This window comes from Hyperolius riggenbachi, chromosome 4 (genome assembly GCF_040937935.1).
Source record: "Hyperolius riggenbachi isolate aHypRig1 chromosome 4, aHypRig1.pri, whole genome shotgun sequence".
NCBI lineage: Eukaryota > Metazoa > Chordata > Amphibia > Anura > Hyperoliidae > Hyperolius > Hyperolius riggenbachi.
Window position 1 is genome coordinate 183,353,885 of NC_090649.1, and position 25,493 is coordinate 183,379,377.

Sequence of the window (25,493 nt, forward strand, 5' to 3'; positions counted from 1 at the left end):
CATGAGTCATAAAGGCAAATGCATTGTGGGACTTGCAGTTCCTTAACAGGCGGTAGAGCCAAGTTTGCAGATCACTGACCTAGATCTTCCATCCTGTCAGATAGATGAAATCGGGCGTGAATCGATTGATCGAAGGCTGAAATCGACCAGTGTATGGGCCCCTTTAGGGAAAAAAAGTGACTTGAATAGCAGCTGTTATCTCATATCTATTGACCTGGCACAGTCATAGCACTTTTTGCACCATGTCAGAATTGAATTTGCACCAAAGTGTCATTTCCATTCGTTTCTCTAGGAGCACTGTGGAATGTTGTGGAATTCCTAGTAGTTCTGGATCAGGTACTCTGGAATGCTCGATATCTCAGCAGAAGGGGGATTTGTTTCGGCACTGCACTGCATCCAACACCAGGGCATAGCAGGAGGGAGAAATCGTCCCCTCGGGCAGTGATCAGATTCAGCGAGAGCGCAGCAGCATAACGCCTTCGCAAAGTTCGCATTCATCAGCCAGAATTAGTTACCCGTAACCCGAAGCGACCACTTGGTGTCGCTGTCAGTTTAGCAACTTCCTGTCTTACCGGCGCCTCTCTGTCCTCCTGTGGCTGCTCTCTGCTCTCGGGAGGGATGAGCTCCGTGTTGCGTGACTTTCCGGCCTGCCTGACGGGACAGGTGTGATCGGTCATCGCGGTGCCAGCATCCTCTCCCTCATCCCCGGGCTCCGGTGCGCTAGCTGAGGGGAGAGAGGTAAGCAGTGTAGCGCTGTTCACCTGTGTAAGGAGTGGGGGAGGGGATTGCGGGCGCCTCTCATTCATTCTGTGCAGAGGGCCTGGGCGATGATGAAGCCAGCCCAGGAACAGATAAACTTAGTGGCTGGGACAGGAAATACTGGAGGTAGTAGTCTAGCTGCTGCAGAACCACAGGTGCCAGCGTGACCTTCCATGAGGAGACGGAGCGTCAGGGGAGCTAATCATGTGCCTGGCTCAAGTCATATGATCAGTCTCTTCCCAGGTGGGCTCCGGAGGTCATCCCTTTAACAATCCCTGTAGATGCAGCAGCTAGAAAGCATTGCAATGTATGCAGTAACAGTCTATTCCTTGGTGTTTATATTGGTTTTAAGGCTGGATTTATACATTTTCCACCAGCCAAGTAGGTTGTGGCTTGCCTTCCATGTGCAGCCCCCTCTTCCATGAGTAATGTCCATTTACTGCAGCCCCTATCTTTCATATACAGCTTCCCTTAAGACATCAGCTGCTCCCCATGTGCAGCTACCTTTTACTTTAGAAACAATCTCTGTTTCTGATTTGGTTATACAGTACTCGTATATACATGTATTATGTGCTATAAAAAAAACCTTGCGTTTTCCCCACCGTCTACCACCTGTCACTTGGACTACAGGTGATCAATTTATTCTACAAATATTCTCCTAGAGGAGAGGAGAACTCCTGAAGAAGAATGTGATCACATTATTGCATTGTAAGACTCGCAGTGACTGGAAGTGATCCTGTCACTTCTGCTTCCTGCTTTAGCCTGCACAGGACATAGACATATATGGCCTCAATTCACTAAGCTTAACTCCTGTCTTTAATAACTCTTCTGAGCGGTTTTACAGTTATCACCATGGCGATATAATTGTGATAACTGTAAAACAGCTCTGAAGAGTTATTAAAGACAGGAGTTAAGCTTAGTGAATTGAGGCCATTGTAAGACATAGGCCTCAATTCACTAAACTTATCTCCTGTCTTTAATAACTCTTCTAGAGTTGTTACCATGGTGATAAGGCATGTAGTATTCAGGAAACATTTTACCTCAGGCAAGCCTAAAGTTAACTCTTCTGTCTTTAAATTAACTCTCCAATCCTTAAAATAACTCCAGAGTTAAAGACAGGTTTTTAACTGCGTGTGAAAATAACTACAGAGGAGGTAAATTAACTACAGAGGAGGTAAATTAACTACAGGAGAGGTAACTTAAGGAATGAAGAGGTAAGATAACTCTCTCACGTGTGGAGGTAAGTTTTCTCTTGCCTTATTATCTCTAGCATGATCTTAGTGAATTGAGGCCTATTATAGTCCCATGTTTGCAGCAAATCAATTAGACAACTACCAGTCACTTGATCAAATTGGTCGTATGCCTTTTAATGACTTCTTTCTGGGGAGAAAAATCAGTAGAATTTATCATCTCTAAGATACAAATGAGATAGTACTGTGCACACTGAAAATCGGCAAGTGCAATGCAATTGCGTTTTTAATCAAAATTCTACTTGCGATTTTTGTGCGCAGCCAGTGCTTACAGGCTCTTATTCCTTGCCTATATTCATGGCCATTTCCCCCTCCAGCCAGCCTCTAATGTTAAGTACATATCCACCTAGTGCTTCTTATTTTTGGTTGCCTGATGTACAAACCCCTAATCTAGAGATTTTAGCTAGTAATATTAACCCTGTTCTAAAGGTTTTTAATACATTATTGTAGGGTTTCAGTCTGATAATACAGTACAGAGCAAAATGTCTTGCAGCCAACGGGCTGTCCAGAACCACAATTAAAAGTTCTGTGCCTTTTAAAGGGAAGGTTCAGGGAGGGTGGGTGAAAAATCAAAATCAATTTCCACTTACCTGGGGCTTCCTCCAGCCCGTGGCAGGCAGGAGGTGCCCTCGCCGCCGCTCCTCAGGCTCCCGGTGGTCTCCGGTGGCGCGCCCGACCTGGCCAGGCCGGCTGCCAGGTCGGGCTCTTCTGCGCTCCAGGGCCCGGAACTTCTGCGTCCCACGCCGGCGCGCTGACATCATCGGATGTCCTCCGGGCTCTACTGCGCAGGCGCAGAACTACTGCGCCTGCGCAGTAGAGCCCGGAGGACGTCCGATGACGTCAGCGCGCCGGCGTGGGACGCAGAAGTTCCGGGCCTTGGAGCGCAGAAGAGCCCGACCTGGCAGCCGGCCTGGCCAGGTCGGGCGCGCAACCGGAGACCACCGGGAGCCTGTGGAGCGGTGGCGAGGGCACCTCCTGCCTGCCACGGGCTGGAGGAAGCCCCAGGTAAGTGGAAATTGATTTTGATTTTTTACCCACCCTCCCTGAACCTTCCCTTTAACCTCCTTGCCGGTTATCCCGAACACAGTTCGGGGTAACCTGCGCAGGAGGATTTCTCAGGCCCCGCTGGGCCGATTTGCATAATTTTTTTTCCTACACGCAGCTAGCACTTTGCTAGCTGCGTGTAGTACGCGATCGCCGCCGCTTGCCGCCGATTCGCCGCTACCCGCCGCGCCGAGCCGCCCCCCGCCCCAGACCCCTGCGCAGCCTGGCCAATCAGTGCCAGGCAGCGCTAAGGGGCGGATCGGGATTCCCTCTGACGTCACGACGTCCATGACGTCATCCCGCCCGGTCGTCATGGCGACCGGGGAAGCCCTGCAGGAAATCCCGTTCTCAACGGGATTCCCTGCATACTCTGATCGCCGAAGGCGATCGGAGTGGGTGGGGGGATGCCGCCGCTCAGCGGCTATCATGTAGCGAGCCCTGGGCTCGCTACATGATTTAAAAAAAAAAAAAAAAAAGTGCAGCGCTGCCTCCTTGCCGGATTTTTTAGACCGGCAAGGAGGTTAAAGGAGTACTGTAGGGGGCAAAAGACTCTGTGCAGTACGTTCCCGGTGACGTCAGCAAGAGCAAGGACGAAGCCGTGCAGTGCTTCAAATACAGGTCCTTCTAAAAAAAATTAGCATATTGTGATAAAGTTCATTATTTTCTGTAATGTACTGATAAACATTAGACTTTGATATATTTACTGGGAATACACGGTACGTTTCTGTACCGTGTATCGAACAGCTGATCCGGCTAGCTGATAATCAGCTGGCCCGATCAAGCCGCTCGATCCCCGCCCGCTCACAATGGCAGGGAATCGAGCACTGATAAGGAAGCACCGGCGGAGACGAGCGGTAATCGATCCACGCGGACGAGCGGGGACGCGGTGGGGGTCGATCCGGCGGCTAATCGGCCGCCGGATCGACCCATGTATTCCCAGCATAACACACAACTGAAATAGTTCAAGCCTTTTATTGTTTTAATATTGAGGATTTTGGCATACACCTCATGAAAACCCCAAAGTTCTATCTCAAAAAATTAGCATATTATGAAAAGGTTCTCTAAATGAGCTATCATCTGAATCAACTAATTAACTCTAAAAACCTGCAAAAGTTTCCTGAGGCTTTTAAAAACTCCCAGCCTGGTTCATTACTCAAAACTGCAATCATGGGTAAGACTGCCAACCTGACTGCTGTCCAGAAGGCCATCATTGACACCCTAAAGCAAGAGGGTAAGACACAGAAAGAAGTTCCTGAACGAATAGGCTGTTCCCAGAGTGCTGTATCAAGGCACCTCAGTGGGAAGTCTGTGGGAAGGAAAAAGTGTGGTAGAAAATGCTGCACAACAAGAAGAGGTGACCGGACCCTGAGGAAGATTGTGGAAAAGGACCGATTCCAGAGCTTGGGGGACCTGCGGAAGCAGTGGACTGAGTCTGGAGTAGAAACATCCTGAGCCATCGTGTACAGGCGTGTGCAGGAAATGGGCTACAGGTGCCGCATTCCCCAGGTCAAGCCACTTTTGAACCAGAAATGGCGGCAGAAGCGCCTGACCTGGGCTACAGAGAAGCAGCACTGGACTATTGCTCAGTGGTCCAAAGTACTTTTTTTGGATGAAAGCAACTTTTTCATGTCATTCGGAAATCAAGGTGCCAGAGTCTGGAGGAAGACTGGGGAGAGAGAAATGCCAAAATGCCTGAAGTCCAGTGTCAAGTACCCACAGTCAGTGATGGTCTGGGGTGCCATGTCAGCTGCTGGTGTTGGTCCACTGTGTTTTATCAAAGGCAGGGTCAATGCATCTAGCTATCAGGAGATTTTGGAGCACTTCATGCTTCCATCTGCTGAAAAGCTTTATGGAGATGATTTCATTTTTCAGCACGACCTGGCACCTGCTCACAGTGCCAAAACCACTGGTAAATGGTTTACAGACCATGGTATTGCTGTGCTCAATTGGCCTGCCAACTCTCCTGACCTGAACCCCATAGAGAATCTGTGGGAAATTGTGAAGAGAAAGTTGAGACGCAAGACCCAACACTCTGAATGAGCTTAAGCATCCTGGGCCTCCATAACACCTGAGCAGTGCCACAGGCTGATTGCCTCCATGCCACGCCGCATTGAAGCAGTCATTTCTGCAAAAGGATTCCCGACCCAAGTATTGAGTGCATAACTGAACATAATTATTTGAAGGTTGACTTTTTTTGTTTTAAAAACACTTTTCTTTTATTGGACGGATGAAATATGCTAATTTTTTGAGATAGGAATTTTGGATTTTCATGAGCTGTATGCTCAAATCATCACTATTAAAACAATAAAAGGCTTGAACTACTTCAGTTGTGTGTAATGAATCTAAAATATATTAAAAAGTCTAATGTTTATCAGTACATTACAGAAAATAATGAACTTTATCACAATATGCAATTTTTTTGAGAAGGACCTGTAGTAGAACAATACAGCAGTATTAAAGTTACCATTGTGAACTGCAAATAAAGTGTCTACAAAGAGTAGTATTATACAATATGGCTATCATTCATAAAGCATTTCCGCATGCGGAAATGCGTAATACCGCTGACTTTACTGAGCAAGTTTTGTATTCATAAAGCCTCTTTCCGTATGCGGAGCTGACATTCCCGTGCAGAGTGACAACATACCGCCTTGTGCAGTGTGGATACGCAGTTATCCAGAAAAAGTATCAAAATGTTCATTCATAAACATTTCCGCATAGCGGTATGCGGAAGGGGATTACCGATCCCCTGGATGTAGCGGGAAGCTTGCGGAGTACATGTAAGTGAATGGGACGGACCTCCCACACATCAGCAGAGAGAGCACCGCATGGAGGGACTTGGCCAGCTTTTCTGTTTCCGCATGCCTACCGCCTGCCTACCGACACCATTCTCCAGAAAACCTCCGCACTGCTACCGCCCCAGGCACAAAGTTTATGAATGACCACCCAGAAGGATAAACTACCGACGGCGGTATTCTCCCGCACGGGTTCCCCTTACCGACAGCCTGTTCATGAATGATAGCCTATGTGTGTTTGCTGAAGTAACTCTATATAGGCTTAAGCTTCTATCAGAATTGTATCTTATAAGTGGCAATGGCAGGACAGTCATTAAAGGGGAACTGAAGAGAGAGGTATATGGAGGCTGTCTTGTTTATTTCCTTTTAGACAATACCAGTTGCCTGGCAGCCCTGCTGATCCTCTGCCTCTAATACTATTAGCCATAGCCCCTGAACAAGCATGCAGCAGATCAGGTGTTTCAGTGGTTCAGACTTATAAGTCTGATCTGACAAGACTAGCTGCATGCTTGTTTCTGGTTTTAATCAGATACTACTGCAGAGAAATAGACCAGCAGGGCTGCCAGGCAACTGGTATTGATTAAAAGGAAATAAACAGGACAGCCTCCATATACCTCTCTCTTCAGTTCCCCTTTAAATGTGCCAGGCGATGTTATTCATTCTAGACTCAACAAGGGGAACGTGCAGTAATGCAGCAGTGGTGCAGTCATCTGGTAATGTACTCCGCATGCATTATGTGCTCATATTGACCACTTTGTCAGAGGAGTTGTCTGTGGTAGGAAAGGTAATTTACCTCCATATATGCTGGAAAACCTTGCAGCCACACCTGAATCAAATTGCAATTAGTGCGCACCATGTGTAGGAGCTAGACAATGATACAGACAAATCGAAATCCTGAAGTATAGATACAAATGCCACAAATTCTGCATTCCACAGTGGTTCTGCAAGTTACTGCAATTACATTCTATGTACAGGTAGGACTGCAGTATATATGACTATATAGGGAAAATGAAGTTGCACCACAGGGGAATGTTATATCCTATTGAGATAGAGAATTCCAGCAGAGCCACATTGATCTGTCTGCCTATGCATGGTGCATAGGCTGGGGAGGGGTGCGACATGGAACGGCACACAAGGAATTAAAGGACAACTGTAGTGAGAGGTATGTGGAGGCTGCCATAGTTATTTCCTTATAAGCAATACCAGTTGCCTGGCTGCCTTGTTGATTCTTTGCCTCTAATACTTTTAGCCAGACAAGACAAGACAAATAACATTTTTATTGCGCTTTTCTCCTTGCGGACTCAAAGCGCCAGAGCAGAGCAGCAGCCACTAGGGCGCGCTCTATTGGCAGTAGCAGTGTAAGGGAGACTTGCCAAAGGTCTCCTACTGAATTAGTGCTGGCTTACTGAACAGGCAGAGCCGAGATTCGAACCCTGATCTCCTGTGTCAGAGGCAGAGCCCTTAACCATTACACCATCAGCCAACTGTATATACATTCTGAACAAACATGCAGCAGATCAGGTGTTTCTAACATTATTGTCAGATCTGACAAGATTAGCTGCATACTTGTTCCTGGTGTTATTTAAAGACTACTGCAGTTAAATAGGTCAGCAGGGCTGACAGGCTACTGGTATTGTTTAACAGGAAATAAATATGGCAGCCTCCACATACCTCTCACTACAGTTCTCCTTTAAAGGACACATACAAGCACTAATAAAAGAAAAAAAATCCACTTACCTGGGGCTTTCTCCAGCCCGTGCCAGCCATCCTGTGCCCTTGCTGCAGCTCCGCTACATTCTGGTGGTCTGGGGTCCCCTCCAGCGAAAGATCCTCACTGCGCATGCGCAATGACATGATCCGGGATGTACTGCGCAAGTTCTTCACAGTACAGTCCAGATGACGTCAGCGCGACCAGTGAGAGACATTCTGGAGCGCAGAAGAAGCCAACATGGAAGCAGACCTGGCGAGGTTGGCTTCTCCAATAGAGCCTGACTGATCACAGGCCAAGGCATTGGAGTGCATTGGGGGCCAATGTACACATGTTTATCTAGGCAGAGGCAGTTATTATCAGCCGTGTTTCATCTAGCATGTGCACACAACTTGAGTGATGCTGTATGTTTTCAAGTAGGCCTGAACGATTTTAGGAAAAATTTGAATTGAGAAATCTATCAGAAATCGCAATTTCGATTCTATTCACAACTTCAACAAAGTCAATCTTCGTTCCCCCTCTGTGCCTCTCTGTCCCCCTGTCTCTCTCTGTGCACCCTCTGTGTCCCCTTTGTGTCTCTTTGTGCCCCCTCTTGGTTGGTCTGTGCCTCCTCTGTCTCTCTCTGTGGTCTCTCTGTGTGCCCCCTCTTGGTCTCTCTGTGTGCCCCCTCTTGGTCTCTCTGTGTGCCCCCTCTTGGTCTCTCTGTGTGCCCCCTCTTGGTCTCTCTGTGTGCCCCCTCTTGGTCTCTCTGTGTGCCCCCTCGTGGGTCTCGCGCTGTGCCTGCTCTCTCTGTACCCGCGCTCTCTGTACCCCCTCTGTCCCCCAAGCTGCAGCCATGCTAGACATACCTTCCAGCACAAGTCCAGCGATGCCCGTCTATCCACTTTGCCTCCTGCAGGCTCTAATGCAGGGCATGCTTCTTGTATGTCATGTGACATACAGGAACCAGGAAGTGTGCCGTGCACAAGAGCCAACAGACAGCGAGAGAGGACAGACAGTGTTGGACTTGTGCGAAAGGTATGTCTAACATTGCTGATGCTGTGGGACGCATGCAACGGGACTTGGGGGAAGTTTTAAGCCACTTCTTCAAACTTCCCCCATGCGGAAATTACGTAATCGTGGAAATCGCCGCTTTGAAGATTCTGAAATTGTAATCTTGGTGATCGTGCTTTCAGTTTAAATTTGATTTATCATTCAGGCCTATTTCCAAGCCCCTTGATGTAATGGACGGATATTTCAAGGTAACACTTTTGGCACAATACACATCCCATTATGCCTAGTAAATGCAGTGTTCCACAGCAAAACTTGGGCTTTGTGATTTTGCTGGAATTATAGTTTGTGCACTTTTACTAAAAAAAATACTAGAAGAAACTTTTTGTTAATATTGTCTATTATAATTGCATATTGTGTAAGGATTGAAAAACAGCTAACCAGTAGAATATGCAATAGGAGGAGGCTTAGGCAGGAGGCAAATACTCCAGTGCTTTTTTCTGCTTGCTGAACTACATATGTTAATATTTCAAGCACTTGAGGTAAATGGAAACTTTTGGATCTGTTTTCAGATTGTAAAAATGAATGAACATCCTAAGAAACGGAAAAGAAAGACCTCTTTTCCTTCCCGGTATGCTGTACAGACTACCGCAGGTGTATCTCCAGGTAATAAAATAGAGGCAACTTTTTTTTTCCATTTATTTCCCTAGACTGAATATGTGTAAATTGGCAGTACAATGGTGGCTTTAAGTCATAGTATTTATGTTAGGCATAACATTTCTGGTGAAACGTGAGGCAGAAAAAACATTTAATATTAGCGCCAACATATTACGCAGCAATATGCTGTACAAAGGATGACAGACAATGATATGATGGATGATACAATTCATACAATAATAAAAATTATGAGAAACATAACGTAACTATGTCATACAAGACAAGACAAATAACACTTATATCGCGCTTTTCTCTTGGCGGACTCAAAGCGCCAGAGCTGCAGCCACTAGGACGCGCTCTATAGGCAGTAGCAGTGTTAGGGAGACTTGCCTAAGGTCTCCTACTGAATAGGTGCTGGCTTACTGAACAGGCAGAGCCGAGATTCGACCCCTGGTCTCCTGTGTCAGAGGCAGAGCCCTTAACCATTACACCATCCAGCCAACATAGTACAAAGTTATACAAGGCAAATGGTACAAAATACATAATCATATGATTTCGGGCTGGTTAGGGAGGCCCAATAATACAAGTACGAGGCTGTCATAGGAAAGGAGCACACGATCATGTCGAATATACAAGGGAAGGGAGGACCCTGCCAAAGGCTTGCTATCTAAGTGGAGGTAAGATGGATACACTAGGTAGGGCTGTAGAAGAAGTATTCAGTAGTTACTGTGTGGTAGGGGATGGGTACGCCATTTGCAAGAGGTGGATTTTGACGGCTTGCATGAATGTGTTAAAGAAGGAAGCAAGTCTCATGGGCAGTAGAAGGGAGTTCCAGTGGGTGGGGGCGGCTCTTTAGAAAGAATGCAGGGACGCATGGGAGTAGGAAATGCTGCGTAGCAGTCAGGTGAAGGTCGCTGGAGGACAGGAGGGGGCAGCCTGGTGTATACCTGTGAACAAACTCCAAGATGTAGGTAGGGCAGGTTTTTTGCACAGATTTATAGGCTAGGCATAGAATCTTGAAACTTATCCTGAATCAGATAGGGAGCCAGTGCAGGGACTTACAGAGTCGGAATGTGGATGCAGAGCAGTGAGAAGAATGGATGAGTCTGGCAGCCGCGTTTATAACTGATTGAAAGGGGGAACACAGATACAAAACCGCTCCACTGGGCCTGGGAAGGCAGTGCTGGATCTAAAGCAGCCAAGCTCGATCAAAGTAGCATAGAAGGAGATCCACAACGATGTCCTCACCAAATGCTTTATTTAGGACATATCCTCAGTACAGTCAAAAAGCTGACATGTTTCGGACCAGAGTCCTTAATCCTAGCTACAATTAAGGTATATGATTAAGGACTCTGGTCCGAAACATGTCGGCTAAGAGGCTTTTTGACTGTACTGAGGATATTTCCTAAATCAGCCTTTCTCAACCTTTCTACCCTGGAGGAACCCTGCAAATAGCTTTTGGATCTCAAGGAACCCCTGCAAACTATTTTTTGATCTCGAGGAACCCCAGCATTTATTTTGCAGGAGGCATGGTCTTTAAAAGTATGTGTGGCTTTTTATTTCACTACCCCTATTACACTGCCACTCATTATACTGCCTCCTAAGCCCCTAATTTAGTGCTTCTTGTTACAGTACCACCTATTATAGTGAGCTCCATTATACATCCCCACGATGGGGGAAAATGCCAAGGAACCCCTGCAGAGTACTCAAGGAACCCTGGGGTTCCAGGGAACCCTGGTTGAGAAAGCCTGTCCTAAATAAAGCATTTGGTGAAGACATCGTTGCGGATCTCCTCCTATTCTACCCTGATTGAAAGGGGACAATGCGGTTCAAGGGGAGGTCAGACAGAAGGGAGTTGCAGTAATCAAGGCGGTAGATGACATGGATGAGCAGCTTGGTAGTGCTGCACTATTACAGAGGTAGAAATGGCAGGCTCTGGTGATATTTTGGATGTGGGGGATGAAGGAACGGGCAGAGTCCAAGGTGGCACCCAGGCAACTGGCCTGGGAGGTAGGGTAAATGGTTATACGATCATATTGCATTTTATATTTTTGTCTAAAGGCTAGTTCAGTGCTCAGTTGCGTTGCAGAATAATTCATGTCAACTCACTGCCTGTTCACAGTACTGCCTTGTAACTCATCGCTTTATTCTAAATTGCTGCATGCAGACTTTGTATTAACCACTTCCCAACCACGTTTTTTCCCTTAAAAACCAGAGTTATTTCCATGCTCCTCCCATTTATTTACCAATAACTTTAGTGCTGCTTATCACATCTAAATGATCTATGGTATACATTGTTTTTTTCACCACAAATTGGGCTTTCTTTGGGTGGTACATTTTTTTAATTTAATTTTTATTTTATTATATGCATTTTAAAGTGTATATGAAGAAAAACAATTCATTATTTGTTAGTTTTCAGCTATTGTAGCTTTAAAATAAAATGGGCTACTATAGATAAAACATGCACATTTTACTTCAGGTGCGGATATCTCTGCCCCTTTGCACAACCTTTAACCACCAGGGACGGAGATATCCGCACCTCTCGCCGCTGTCCGCGCTCCCGCTCGCTCGTGTGCGCGCGCTCCCCCGCTCGTGCACACCGGCACCCGCTCGCTCGCAGCCGATCATTGCTGGGGGGCTTAGATCAACGAACGGGAATGGTTATTTGCGTTCATTGATCTAAGCCCCCCAGCAATGATAGGCTGCTTCTATGAGAAGCAGTGCGATCATTGTGAAAAAAAAAAATAAGTTTCCCAGCCACCCTGAACGCATTCACAAAAAGTTACTGTGGCCATCTTGTGGCCAAATAGTAAAACTACACCCCAAAGAATTTTTCATTTACATATACATAGTTTTACATTAAAAATGAACTCCTTACCTCCCACACTCCCAAAATTGTTTTTTTTTTGTAATAAAAAAAAATTACAATAAAAAAAAAATATACATAGTTACCTTAGGGACTGAACTCTTTAAATATTTGTCAAGAGGGTATAACACTCTTACTTTATAAACTATGGGCTTGTAATTAGGGATGAACGCAAAACTGAAAAAATGCACCTTTATTTCCAAATAAAATATTGGCGCCAAACATTGTGATAGTGACTTAATTTAAACGGTGTAATAACTGGGACAATGGGCAAATAAATTTCATGGGTTTTAATTACAGTAGCATGCATTATTTAAAAACTATAATGGCCGAAAACTGAAAAATAATGATTCCCCCCCCAATTTTTTTCTTATTTTCCCATTAAAACACATTTAGAATAAAATAATTCTTGGCATAATGTCCCACCTAAAAAAAGCCTAATTGGTGGCGAAAAAACAAGATATAGTTCATTTCATTGCGATAAGTAGTAATAAAGTTATAGATGAATGGAAGGAGCGCTGAAAGGTGAAAATTGCTCTGGTGCTCTAGGGGTAAAACCCCTCAGTGGTCAAGTGCTTAAATTATGTCCCTAGTACAGTGTATGGCAACAATTATATTTACACTATTCAATATATACACACAACAGGGGTTTGTTTTTTGTTTTTTTTTATGAACTAAAGCTCTCTTTTATTCTTCAGTTTTTTCTTCAGAAAGCCTGTGATAGGTGTAGATATAACATCAGACCTTCATTTCACATAAAAAGAGGCATTTTTATGTGAAATGAAGGTTTGATATTATATCTACACCTATCACAGGCTTTCTGAAGAAAAAACTGAAGAATAAAAGAGAACTTTGGTAAAAAACAACAAGTGTGTGTGTGTGTGTGTGTGTGTGTGTGTGTGTGTGTGTGTGTGTGTGTGTGTGTGTGTGTGTGTGTGTGTGTGTGTGTGTGTGTGTGTGTGTGTGTGTGTTGTTGAATTTTGTGATAATTGATAGGGGTGGAACCACACTACTGTTTTTTAGCTTTGTCAGTGATGACAATTATATTTAGAATAAAGTTGTATTTTTTCAATTTTATGTTTTTCTACTATATCAATAATCACAAGCCCTTGTTTGCAAAAATGACAGTAATATACCCCCAATGACATACAAAAGGTAACCCTAAGGTAACTGTATTTTTTTAAATATGTTGTCACTTTTTTTTTTTTTAAGAGACACTGAAGCGAAAAAATGATGATATGAATGAATTGTATGTGCAATACGAATAATTACTAGAATATTAGTAGCAAAGAAAATATGAGAATATTTTTATTTTCAGTTATATAAGGATTTTTATAACATTGCATCATTCTCTAATATTTGCAGTTTACACACTACTCAGCATTCTAAATGATTTTGCAGAGCATGCAAGTGAACTTTTGAACCCCTTCTCTGCAGAGAAAAAGAAAACATTGACTGACAGTTGATAAAACAAGTTTCAGAAGACAGACCTCTCTGAGACTTTGAAAGTCATGGAGTTCAGTGGCTTTTTGCATAGATAACTTGAGTTTCTTAACTCTTCTTATACTGTTAATGTTTATTTCTTAGCTGTATTACGCATGCAAATCATTATATCATCATGTATTTTTCGCTTCATTGTCTCTTTAAACACGTGTTAAAATAAGAGCAGAAGACAGAGGTGCAACAATTAGTAATAACCAGTTCAGATTACAAAATGTTAGGCTGACCACTTCCTGCAGGCCACAGCCTTGTTTTCCTTTTGTCCATGAGTCATGAAAACTCTTCTCATAATAAATACAATGTTGTTTGGTAACAAAAAAAAGCCTATTCATTGTGTTAAATAGGTAAAGTGTGCAAAACATTTTCTTTTCTCAGATGCTCCTGTTCCGGTAAAGACAGTGGAAAACAATGGAATATTTTTTGATCACTGTTACAGTGTCTGTTCTATCTTACAAGCTGAACCAAAGCCACCAGAACCTGAAGGTTAGTAATCTAGGAGTATGGTTTGTTTAAAGATTTTTATATTTACATTTCCTTCTCAAAAAATTCTCATATATTTTAGATGCATTACACACAACTGAAGTAGTTCAAGCCTTTTGTTTTAATCAGGGCTGTGGAGTCGGTCCAAAAATCCACCGACTCCGACTCCTCAGTTTAGGATCCCTCCGTTCCTCGACTCCAACTTCTCTAATTTGCATATTACAATTTTGTTGATCAAAATTATGTAACGTGAAATTCGTCTCTTAACTGCCAATGCTTAGGAATTTTACAAGACAACTGAAGTGAGAAGAATATGTAGACTACTATATTTATTCCCTTTAGACTAAAACTAGTCCTTGGTAAGAGTACTTGTAAAAGGTACAAACCGGAACAAAGAACATCTATCAGGCCCTAGGCAATGTAAGTGTGGGTGCATGTAAGAATGATGTGCAGGTACTCTGCAGGGGAATGAGGAGATTCTTCCTCTCCTCTATTACACATTCTTCATGCACAATCTGAACATGGATCAGGCCCTAGGCAATGTAACTGTGGTTACATGTAAGAGTGATATGCAGGTACTCTGCAGGAGAATGAGGAGATTCTTCCTCTATTACACATTCTTCGTGTACAATCTGAACCAGGTTTATGGGTGATAGACAACACCTCTGTGTTCAAGGTGCACAACATTCTCAGTGGATTCCCTGAAGTTCTGTGGGGAGTGCATATGTAGAGTATAGTACTACTGTGAGACAGATGAAATTAAAGTTTTATACATACCTGGTACTTCCTCCAACCCCCTTTCAGGCTAATCAGTCCCTCGCTGTCCTCCTCCGCCACCTGGATCTTCTGCTATGAGTCCAGGTACTTGAGGCAGTCTGGCGTAGTGCACGTGCACACACTTCGCCACCCGGGAGCGTACTACACCTGCGCAGCACTATTACGCAGGTGCAGAACGCTCCTGGCTGTGGGAGCAGCACGTGGCTGGACTGTGCTGACTGGCTGAATTACCAGGACTCATAGCAGAAGATCCAGGTGGCGGAGGACAGCGAGGGACTGATTGGCCTGAAGGGGGCTGGAGGAAGTACCAGGTATGTAATAAAAATTTACTTTTCATCCGCCTCAGGTACCCTTTAATTTGTAGTCACCAAACCAAATTTTAACATATAAAATTATTGGATTTCATGAGCAAAGGGAGTGCGTACATTTGCATAAATCAGAATCAACGCAGAATTATTTACATCTCATTGACCATCTCTATTAGTGACACAGCTGCACATCAGGCTTTATACTTACAGCATAGATGTTATTTTGTATATATAAGAGATTCCTGTGTACACATTGTATATACAGTCACAATCAGATGTTTATATCTGACTTTAAAAATACGGGGACTGCTTTATTGAAGCAGCACAAGTAACTAATTTTGATTGGTTTTTTTTTTTCATTTTTGTGGACTGAGCACAGCTATTACTGTATATATACATTATTTTTAATGACTATTATGTGAGAAATAGAACATTTTATCACATTTTCTATTTTAATTACAGTTACAAATTCATTAGGAGTCGGAGTCGGTGCATTTTTTTCCCGACTCCAGGCACCCAAAATTACTCCGACTCCACAGCCCTGGTTTTAATATTGATGATTTTGGCATACAGCTCAAGAAAACCCAAAATTCCGCTCTCAAAAAATTAGCATATCATGAAAAGGTTCTCTAAACGAGCTATTAACCTAATCATCTAAATCAACTAATTAAAGGTAGCCATACACTGGTCGATTTGCCATCAGATTCGACCAACAGATAGATCCCTCTCTGATCGAATCTGATCACCCAACAAAAGCAATAACCTGCACTTACTCGACCACGTAGTGGAGCCTGTATACTGCTAAGCAGGATTGACAGCAACAAATGACTTGATAGGTAGAAAATAATGAATAAAGTGCCGTCACTCCGCAGGCCATATATATATAACACTTTATTGTTTGAAAAAGACACACATGGGGGTAGTATTAAAACCAATTAAAAATATATACTGGAGCGCTCCTGTCACAAACAAACCACATACCTCACACTCATTCCACCACCCATACAGGGGTACCGGTACCTCAAACTGGATATCTACCCTGCAGGGGGGATTGTATGGTACTGAGCGGGATTGTGGACAGTCTGTAGGCGTCAAGTGGCTGACCCGTGGGGACACATGGGGAACCCAAGTATCGGTATTGGATAGTGTAAACTCTTCACCCGCGATGCGGGACTCACCACTCTTCGTCCAACTGACGTTTTGGGATGACTGCTGTGCGCACAGCTAGGCTGACAAGTCTTCACCGGACCTCAATCCCTCAGGGAGAGGCACCCGGCCACATGGAGCCAAGGCAGGCCAGCACCACCAATAAAGGTCCCAACTGGGAGACGCACCGGAACGCTCCAGGACAGCATGCGGGTTGAGTCCCCGCCCACCCACGCGTTGCGTCCGCCCTCTGCGAACTTCAACTGGGTGTTGCTGCTGAGAGGAAGAAAACTCCCCCTTAAGACTGCGCGTCAAGCTGGTTTCAACCTCCGACGGCCTGTCACTTCCTCTTCCGTCTGTAAAGTCCAGACTCCCATTTCGTACTCTGTGTGCACAACACAATGCGCACCAATGTATGTGACCACCAAAGTTCCACACAGGTAAGGTCAATATAGGGACATGCTTCCGATCTGATCGTACGGGTGATATACAGTCTAGGTAGCAACTGTTAGGAATATGAATAAATGTAGGCAGACTTCCACCAAAGAACCTATAGGGCACTATAGGTACATGTAGGGGAGGGGTGGGGAGGAGAAGTCTTTCAGAGGAAGGGTCCAAAATCCAGTTCATTGTTTAAACCGGCAGGTTCAAGGGCATTGAGTGTATAAATCCAACGGAACAGAAGCCAGGATGCTATACGAGCGATTCCGTGATAGAGGGTACAAACATGACACTCTGTGCTCCAGTATGGATAGAGCCATACATACCCCTCGGCAAAATCTCTTGGGTGACAAAATTGGAGGTAAGGGAGACACACCTACAGCCACTAGGTTCATCAGCCCCTTTAATGCCCATTGGCATAAAATCCAGGAAATTTTGAGCAAACATTGGGGGGTACTACTCACTGACCCTGATGTGTCAAAAATTGTGGGAGAAAGACCTTTGATGGTGGCCCGAAGGGCGCCAAACCTGCGGGATACATTGGTACACTCTCAGGTGATGGCGAGAGCCCCCGCGACTTGGTTAAGTGGACGTGCCCCCAATGGGATGTATAGATGTGGAGGATGTTCCGTATGTGCACATGTGGATGTGGTGAAAACCTTCTTTAACTCTGCAGGAGATAGAGAATGGGAAATTAGGAGTTTCATCAATTGTAGGTCTGAATGGGTCATTTACCAGCTTATCTGCCCTTGTAGGAAGATCTATGTAGGCATGACCACAAAAGCGCTGAAGAAACGTATTGGACAGCACCTAAGTGACATTAGATGCGGGATACAGGACAATGGGGAATTTAGGAGTGCAGTGGCGGAGCACTTTGGAGCAGTACATAAAGGTGATCCAACTGGCCTTAGAGTTAGAGGCATTTATAAACTGCCCAATAAGGGAAGAGGAGGTGATAAGGAAAAAATTCTCCTACAAAAAGAAAGCCGTTGGATTTATACACTCAATGCCCTTGAACCTGCCGGTTTAAACAATGAACTGGATTTTGGACCCTTCCTCTGAAAGACTTCTCCTCCCCACCCCTCCCCTACATGTACCTATAGTGCCCTATAGGTTCTTTGGTGGAAGTCTGCCTACATTTATTCATATTCCTAACAGTTGCTACCTAGACTGTATATCACCCGTACGATCAGATCGGAAGCATGTCCCTATATTGACCTTACCTGTGTGGAACTTTGGTGGTCACATACATTGGTGCGCATTGTGTTGTGCACACAGAGTACGAAATGGGAGTCTGGACTTTACAGACGGAAGAGGAAGTGACAGGCCGTCGGAGGTTGAAACCAGCTTGACGCGCAGTCTTAAGGGGGAGTTTTCTTCCTCTCAGCAGCAACACCCAGTTGAAGTTCGCAGAGGGCGGATGCAACGCGTAGGTGGGCGGGGACTCAACCCGCATGCTGTCCTGGAGCGTTCCGGTGCGTCTCCCAGTTGGGACCTTTATTGGTGGTGCTGGCCTGCCTTGGCTCCATGTGGCCGGGTGCCTCTCCCTGAGGGATTGAGGTCCGGTGAAGACTTGTCAGCCTAGCTGTGCGCACAGCAGTCATCCCAAGACGTCAGTTGGACGAAGAGTGGTGAGTCCCGCATCGCGGGTGAAGAGTTTACACTATCCAATACCGATACTTGGGTTCCCCATGTGTCCCCACGGGTCAGCCACTTGACGCCTACAGATTGTCCACAATCCCGCTCAGTACCATACAATCCCCCCTGCAGGGTAGATATCCAGTTTGAGGTACCGGTACCCCTGTATGGGTGGTGGAATGAGTGTGAGGTATGTGGTTTGTTTGTGACAGGAGCGCTCCAGTATATATTTTTAATTGGTTTTAATACTACCCCCATGTGTGTCTTTTTCAAACAATAAAGTGTTATATATATATGGCCTGCGGAGTGATTGAATCTGATCAGAGAGGGATCGTATGGCTACCTTTACTGCAAACAGATTGTGAACCGATTTCAGCCTGAAACCGTTCACAATCTGTTGTGGTGGTGGTGCTGCCCCCCACCCGCATACATTACCTGCTCCGCCGGCGCGACTCCAGTCCCCAGGTCTCCGCTGTCTTCTCCGCTCTGGTCTCCAGGTCCAGCATGCTTTACTTCTTCCTGCCCGGCATGAAGTTTAAACAGTAGAGCGCCCTCTACTGTTTAAACTTCCTGCCGGGCAGGAGGAACTGAAGCATGCCGGTGACCGGGGGTAGTCGTGCCAGCGGAGCAGGTAATGTACGCGGCTCTATTGCGTCGGTCGTCTGGCACTCGAACGCCGCTAGCGACGCGCTCCCTACCCGCGGGCGATCGGCGGTAATTTTCCGCATGGAGCGATCGACGGGATCGGACGAAATGGATTGAAATTCGGCGTGTAGCACCAACAATTGGCAGCAGATTCGATCCCAGTGATCGAATCTGCTGTCGAAACGGCGGCAAATCGGGCCAGTGTATGGCCAGCTTATCTCTAAACGCCTGCAAAAGATTCCTGAGGCTTTTAAAAAAACCTTTTATGTGCTTACTGATGTGTCAATAAAGTTGAAGAAAAAGCTTTTACCCAGCCTTGGTGCAGCGGAATGTCCTCCTTTTTGTTTGTATGCCTGGGTAAGACTGACGACCTGACTGCTGTCCAGAAGGCCATCATTGACACCCTAAAGCAAGAGGGTAAGACACAGAAAGAAATTTCTGAACGAATAGGCTGTTCCCGGAGTGCTTTATCAAGGCACCTCAGTGGGAAGTCTGTGGGAAGGAAAAAGTGTGGCAGAAAACGCTGCACAACGAGAAGAGGTGACCGGACCCTGAGGAAGATTGTGGAGAAGCACCAATTCCAGACCTTGGGGGACCTGCGGAAGCAGTGGACTGAATCTGGAGTAGAAACATCCAGAGCCACAGTGTACAGGTGTGTGCAGGAAATGGGCTACAGGTGCCGCATTCCCCAGGTCAAGCCACTTTTGAACCAGAAACGGCGGCAGAAGCGCCTGACCTGGGCTACAGAGAAGCAGCACTGGACTATTGCTCAGTGGTCCAAAGTACTTTTTTCGGATGAAAGCAACTTTTTCATGTCATTCGGAAATCAAGGTGCCAGAGTCTGGAGGAAGACTGGGGAGAGAGAAATGCCAAAATGCCTGAAGTCCAGTGTCAAGTACCCACAGTCAGTGATGGTCTGGGGTGCCATGTCAGCTGCTGGTGTTGGTCCACTGTGTTTTATCAAGGGCAGGGTCAATGCAGCTAGCTATCAGGAGATTTTGGAGCACTTCATGCTTCCATCTGCTGAAAAGCTTTATGGAGATGATTTCATTTTTCAGCACGACCTGGCACCTGCTCACAGTGCCAAAACCACTGGTAAATAGGTTACTGACCATGGTGTTACTGTGCTTAATTGGCCTGCCAACTCTCCTAACCTGAACCCCATAGAGAATCTGTGGGATAGTGTAAAGAGAAAGTTTAGAGACGCAAGACCCAACACTCTGGATGAGCTTAAGGCCGCTATCGAAGCATCCTGGGCCTCCATAACACCTGAGCAGTGCCACAGGCTCATTGCCTCCATACCACGCCGCATTGAAGCAGTCATTTCTGCAAAAGGATCCCCGACCAAGTATTGAGTGCATAACTGAACATAATTATTTGAAGGTTGACTTTTTTTTTTTTTTTTTTTTAAAAACACTTTTCTTTTATTGGTTGGATGAAATATGCTAATTTTTGAGATAGGAATTCTGGGTTTTCATGAGCTGTATGCCAAAATCATCAATATTAAAACAATAAAAGGCTTGAACTACTTCAGTTGTGTGTAATGAATCTAAAATATATGAAATTCTGTTTATCAGTGCATTACAGAAAATAATGAACTTTATCACGATATGCTAATTTTTTTAGAAGGACCTGTATATGCTACAATCGAGCTGTGTTCAACACACCAGTCGGCCATTAAAGTAGACCTCCAAACAGCACCATGCAATGACCTATTTGGTTATGTGTGTAGGATAGCCATGTTTATTGAAAAGATAGCTTTTGATGGATCTGCTAGGTTGAAATCGCCATATTACCAGGGAAATGAGACTAGCAAGAGCTCCACAACAAGGACTACAAGCGAGTATGAAATCCTGCTGCAAAACTGAACCTGCATGTTGGTGGCCATGGCAGAGAGTGTTAACTCGTCTGTCGCTACCTATTGCCGATACACTGCATGCTGCTCTGCCAGCTGTGAAGGTGGAAGTGTCAGGAAGATGGAGAGCGGCATACAGCACTTCGGCGAGAGCAGCAATATAAGTAACACTCTCTGCCACGGCCCGCACCCAGTAACACACACTTAGTATTTACTGGCTCATACCTACTAAGTTATGCATACGTTCAATGGCTGCAGGAGACCAGAACACACTGATTTCAACTACAGATATTCAGCTGTGGCCTTGTCCTTGTCGAGTGTATTTCTCATGCCCAGATTTACCATCATAACCTGATGGATGGAGTACTCTTTATTTCCAGTAGGTTTATTGTGCTGAATATAACACTGTGCTTTTATGAGGATGTTGCACAAGTCTTCACCAAAATATGGGTTCATAAATGTAAAAACATGGCTTGTAAAGAAAGTTCACAAATTTTAAAGTGATCTTGTAGATTATTGCATGAGAGAAAGCTGGTAAGGAAGGTGTATACTAATGTAGGCTTGTCAGATCAGTAGCACAGACTGCTGCCATTGGTGAGGCTCTACAGAGCCTCAGCAAGTAGGTTGTCCCAATGAGATAATTACTAAAAACAAACACCTGGTTCAGAATATACCTGTTTGATTAGATGCCAGTAATTCTGTGTTGATGCAGGAGTATGCAAACTCTGCATGGACATTTATGGAGCTTGAAAACAGACCATCCAGGTGGGCTTTGGTCTATTTTCTAGCTTCATAAATACAGACTCTGCATAATCCTGCAACAAATTGAAATCTCACTCACCATCCCGAACAGCAAGTCCTAGTATTTAGCAGGACTTCCTGGTTACACAAAAAAATGTTAATTTAAGCTTGGGGCTAGATGTGCATGTAAAGTGTAATCGTCCTTCATGCATATAGGCTGTCATTTTTGCTAATACTACTGCAGTGCTGAGGTGCTTGGCATTGGTCTGAAAATGCCAGCGATGAATTATAAGTGAGTCAAGGACAAGGAAATACAAATTTAGATGGATGCCTTTATTTAACCTCTAATTGTGCTTCATTTTTTCAGAGAATGCAGACCTACTACATTTTGTGATTCAGGCATTTTTGTGGTAAAAGATAAATAATTAGTTGTGCATGATGGACATGCAATTATTACAGGTACGCTAAAAGTGGACCTGAACTCTTGCACAGGACAGAATTAAAACATTGAGAAATGCACCCTGTATGTATTTAGAGAGTTTAGCCCAACGCTGGGTAAACTATGGCCCGCACGCTGATAAGCAGCTGAATTCCTTTCTTCCCTCCCTGCAGAGTCACGAGTGGGCGATTAGCGGGGGTGTACTCACCTACCCAGCGCTTCCTGCGTGGCGTCCCCATAGTAATAGGCCTCCAAGTCACATTACACATCAGGTATTACACACTGTCATGACGCTTGTCATGTGATGGCCTCTTACTATGAAGATGCCACGCAGGAAGTGCTATGTAGGTGAGTTAACCCACGCTAGTCACTCAGCTCATGACTGGAGGGAGGGGCAAAAGAGAGGAGGAGGCTAGGCATGTTAGGAATGCACAATGGAAACAGAGCCGCTGTACTTGGCTACACAACTTCTGAGTTACTCCTATCTGTATTATTGCCTGAGGAAGCAGGCTAGAGACCTGCGAAACGCGTTAAATTTGTTCTGGAGTACAAATTAAATCTTGTTTAAACCATACATAGTAGTTGTGTTTGGTTTTGGGGAGGTAAGTCCACCCTTGTTATTATGATGATTTTTTTTTTTTTAATCTTTTAGAGCAGAGAGGAAGTTCTGAGTTCAGGTCCACTTTAAACATTTTCAATGCTTAGTTTGGGGCCAAATGGCAGTTGCATGACTTCATCTTACTGATGTTATGACAATTACTATAGGCAATAGATTTTTTTTTTTTCCCCCCAACAAAAAACACAAGTAGTGACATATTCTGACAGTATTATTTATGCATAGAGGTTAAACAAGATGTGATTTGTTTTCCCAGCAGAGGAACAGCCAAGCACTAATGGAGATGACATTGAGAATTGTGAGTCTCCAACAATAATTCCCCAGCCCATCCATGAAGATGCCATAGTAGAAATCCATACTGAAGAACCAGAGAGTGTTCCATCACCTGTAACAGAAGAGGAGATAAAAGACATCCCACTACAAATACAAGAAAGCCCAGAGGGCAGCCCGTCCTCTAACCTGACAACACCACAGAAATGGCCGCTGCTCAGGGCTAACAGCAGTGGTCTGTTCCGCTGTGAGCAGTGTGATTATAACAGCAAATACTTCTCTGATCTGAAGCAGCATATGATCTTGAAGCACAAGTGTGCCGAGACTTACAACTGCAAAGTGTGTAAGCAGAGCTTTACTAGTGAAGAGTTACTCCTGGAACATGAAAAGGTACATGAGGAAGAGCAGCTGAGCTGTAAGCACTGCGATTATAAGACCAATTCCTACGAGAGCCTTAGTCAGCATGTGACCGACGCCCATTTCAATGACTTTCTGTACTGGTGCGAACAATGCGACTTGCAGTTTTACACTAGTAGTGAACTGTACTTGCACTTTCAGGAGCATAGCTGTGACGAACAGTACCTATGCCAGTTCTGTGAGCATGAGACCAACGATCCTGAGGACCTGCACAGCCATGTGGTCAATGAACACACCTGCCGTCTTATTGAGTTGAGTGATGCCTATAACAATGGCGCTAAAGGACAGTTCAGTCTCTTAAACAAAATCACCTTTGATAAATGTAAGAACTTTTTTGTATGCCAGGTGTGTGGCTTCAGTAGCAGGCTTCACACCAATGTCAATAGGCATGTAGCGATAGAGCACACTCGTTTTTTCCCACACGTCTGCGATGACTGTGGAAAGGGGTTTTCAGGCATGTTAGAGTACAGTCAGCATTTAAACTTGCATACATCAGAAGGTGTCTATTTGTGTCAGTATTGTGAATACTCAACCGGACAGCTGGACGACCTCAAGACTCACTTAGATTTCCGCCATTCTGCAGACATGCCCCATAAGTGCACAGACTGCCTTCTGAGGTTTGGATCAGAAGAAGAACTTAAAACCCACCAACAGACACATGATAAATCAAGTTAGAGTGATGACGTTAAGGTGGACATACATCTGTCGATTTTGCGGCCCGATCAGACATCCGATTCAATAATTTTCACAAGCATACCTAATTGACGAAATTGGTCGAATGTATCGAGCATGCTGAAAAATCCGTGGTCGATCGGGTACACACCGGTAAAAGTGTGCGATATCGTGTCGGTGCATTCAAATCTCACCTGTCCGGCTGCTCCTGGTCTCTTTTGCTGCTTCTTCACCACCAGATTCACATGTGTGACTTTACGCGCGTTACGTGCTAGATGCGGCTACCTGCATGTGAAGCATCAGTGTTCTCCTCAGGCTCTTTTAGCCGGGTGCTCCACCCGGCTAGTTTTGGTGTGCACCCGGCTGTCTTCGGCTCATCTCCTCCTCTGCTGTAAGCAGAGAAGCACCGGCCCTGCATTCTGTCATATCACCCCACCTGGCTACTTTTTCATGCCACCCGGCTGGAAAAATTTACTGGGGAGAACACTGAGCATGGTCATGGGGAAGCAGCGGACGAGACCGGGAGCAGCTGGACAGTTGTTGCAGCTGGACAGGTGAGATTTGTATGCACGGGAATTTGGGAAACAGCTTGCAGTGTATGGGCAGCCAACAGATCTCTTTTTGATCAGAGAGATATCTGTCTCTTGGTTGTTCTGCTCATTCATTTAAGTTAGATCGCTAGATGTATGGGCACCTTTAGCCTAAGATTTTTGGGGAGACAAAGTCTCATTATGAGACTGGATACATTTCTATACAATGACCTGTTTGTTTCTCAGATGCGAAGATCTTAAGAATGGACTGATTGTTAATTATGATAAAGACGACACAAGACATGACTTTGCCATTTCCAGGAAATTGAAACTGAGTAACTGTTCAACACTCCTAATGCGGTTGATGTATAACCCTTTCTAATGAAAACAATGGGAATAAACCCTACAAACATGCATGCTTGGTGGAGATATTTATCAGGCTGTATCACAGAGAAATTGTTAATGTACACTTCGTTCTCTTCTTACTTGTTACAAGAGCATGTGAGGGTTGATGTGTATGTAAGGTTGTTGCATGAAAAACCAAATGCGGTTTCTAAGGAAGGTCCTCAACTCCTGTATGTATAAAAACATTAAGAATCGCTGTCTATTTTATGTAATGTAACTATTTTGTAAACGTGCATTGTACAAGTGAATGTACCAGTGGTGTGTGAGACCGCACCACATATATCAGAGAACTGTATGGCTGGTTTAATTCATGAGCTAAATAGTTATTTGAAGTCCCAGTGTTTTGGTCTGAATCAAGTTCAGTATCATTGGATCTTTGTTGCACTACAATGTAACAAGGAAACTGTAAAGCAGCAAAGCTTGCTACAAGCTAAACGTGTAATTTATATAAAGAAAAAAAAAAGTTTGGTTCATGGTTGTAACGCACTTAAAAAAGCCGTCTTGTTTTTGATTTTCATCAATAAATTTTTGTTTTCTTTGAAATGAT

The 25,493-nt window shown here is 44.7% G+C and overlaps 1 protein-coding gene across 2 annotated transcripts; it reads left to right on the plus strand.

Annotated features, from left to right (window-relative positions):
- The first annotated feature begins 576 nt into the window (after nt 1–576).
- On the plus strand, nt 577–25,489 carry ZNF639 (zinc finger protein 639). Of its 2 annotated transcripts, none has more exons than XM_068279303.1 (4): nt 577–738; nt 9,116–9,209; nt 13,942–14,049; nt 22,909–25,489. In XM_068279303.1, the coding sequence occupies exons 2-4, from the start codon at nt 9,125–9,127 to the stop codon at nt 24,012–24,014; spliced, it is 1,299 nt and encodes a 432-aa protein (XP_068135404.1). In that variant the 5' UTR covers nt 577–738; nt 9,116–9,124; the 3' UTR covers nt 24,015–25,489. The 2 variants fall into 2 exon arrangements, with proteins under 2 accessions (XP_068135404.1, XP_068135405.1); XM_068279304.1 differs by having other exon boundaries at nt 22,912–25,489.
- The last annotated feature ends 4 nt before the right edge of the window (nt 25,490–25,493 follow it).

What these genes read in the sequence shown, in the direction of transcription:
- ZNF639 (XM_068279303.1), top strand. Translation starts at nt 9,125, where the DNA reads ATGAATGAACATCCTAAGAAACGGAAAAGAAAGACCTCTTTTCCTTCC. An exon ending in TACCGCAGGTGTATCTCCAG is followed by an intron (nt 9,210 to 13,941) that starts GTAATAAAATAG and finishes TTCTTTTCTCAG; the next exon opens with ATGCTCCTGTTCCGGTAAAG. An exon ending in AAAGCCACCAGAACCTGAAG is followed by an intron (nt 14,050 to 22,908) that starts GTTAGTAATCTA and finishes TTGTTTTCCCAG; the next exon opens with CAGAGGAACAGCCAAGCACT.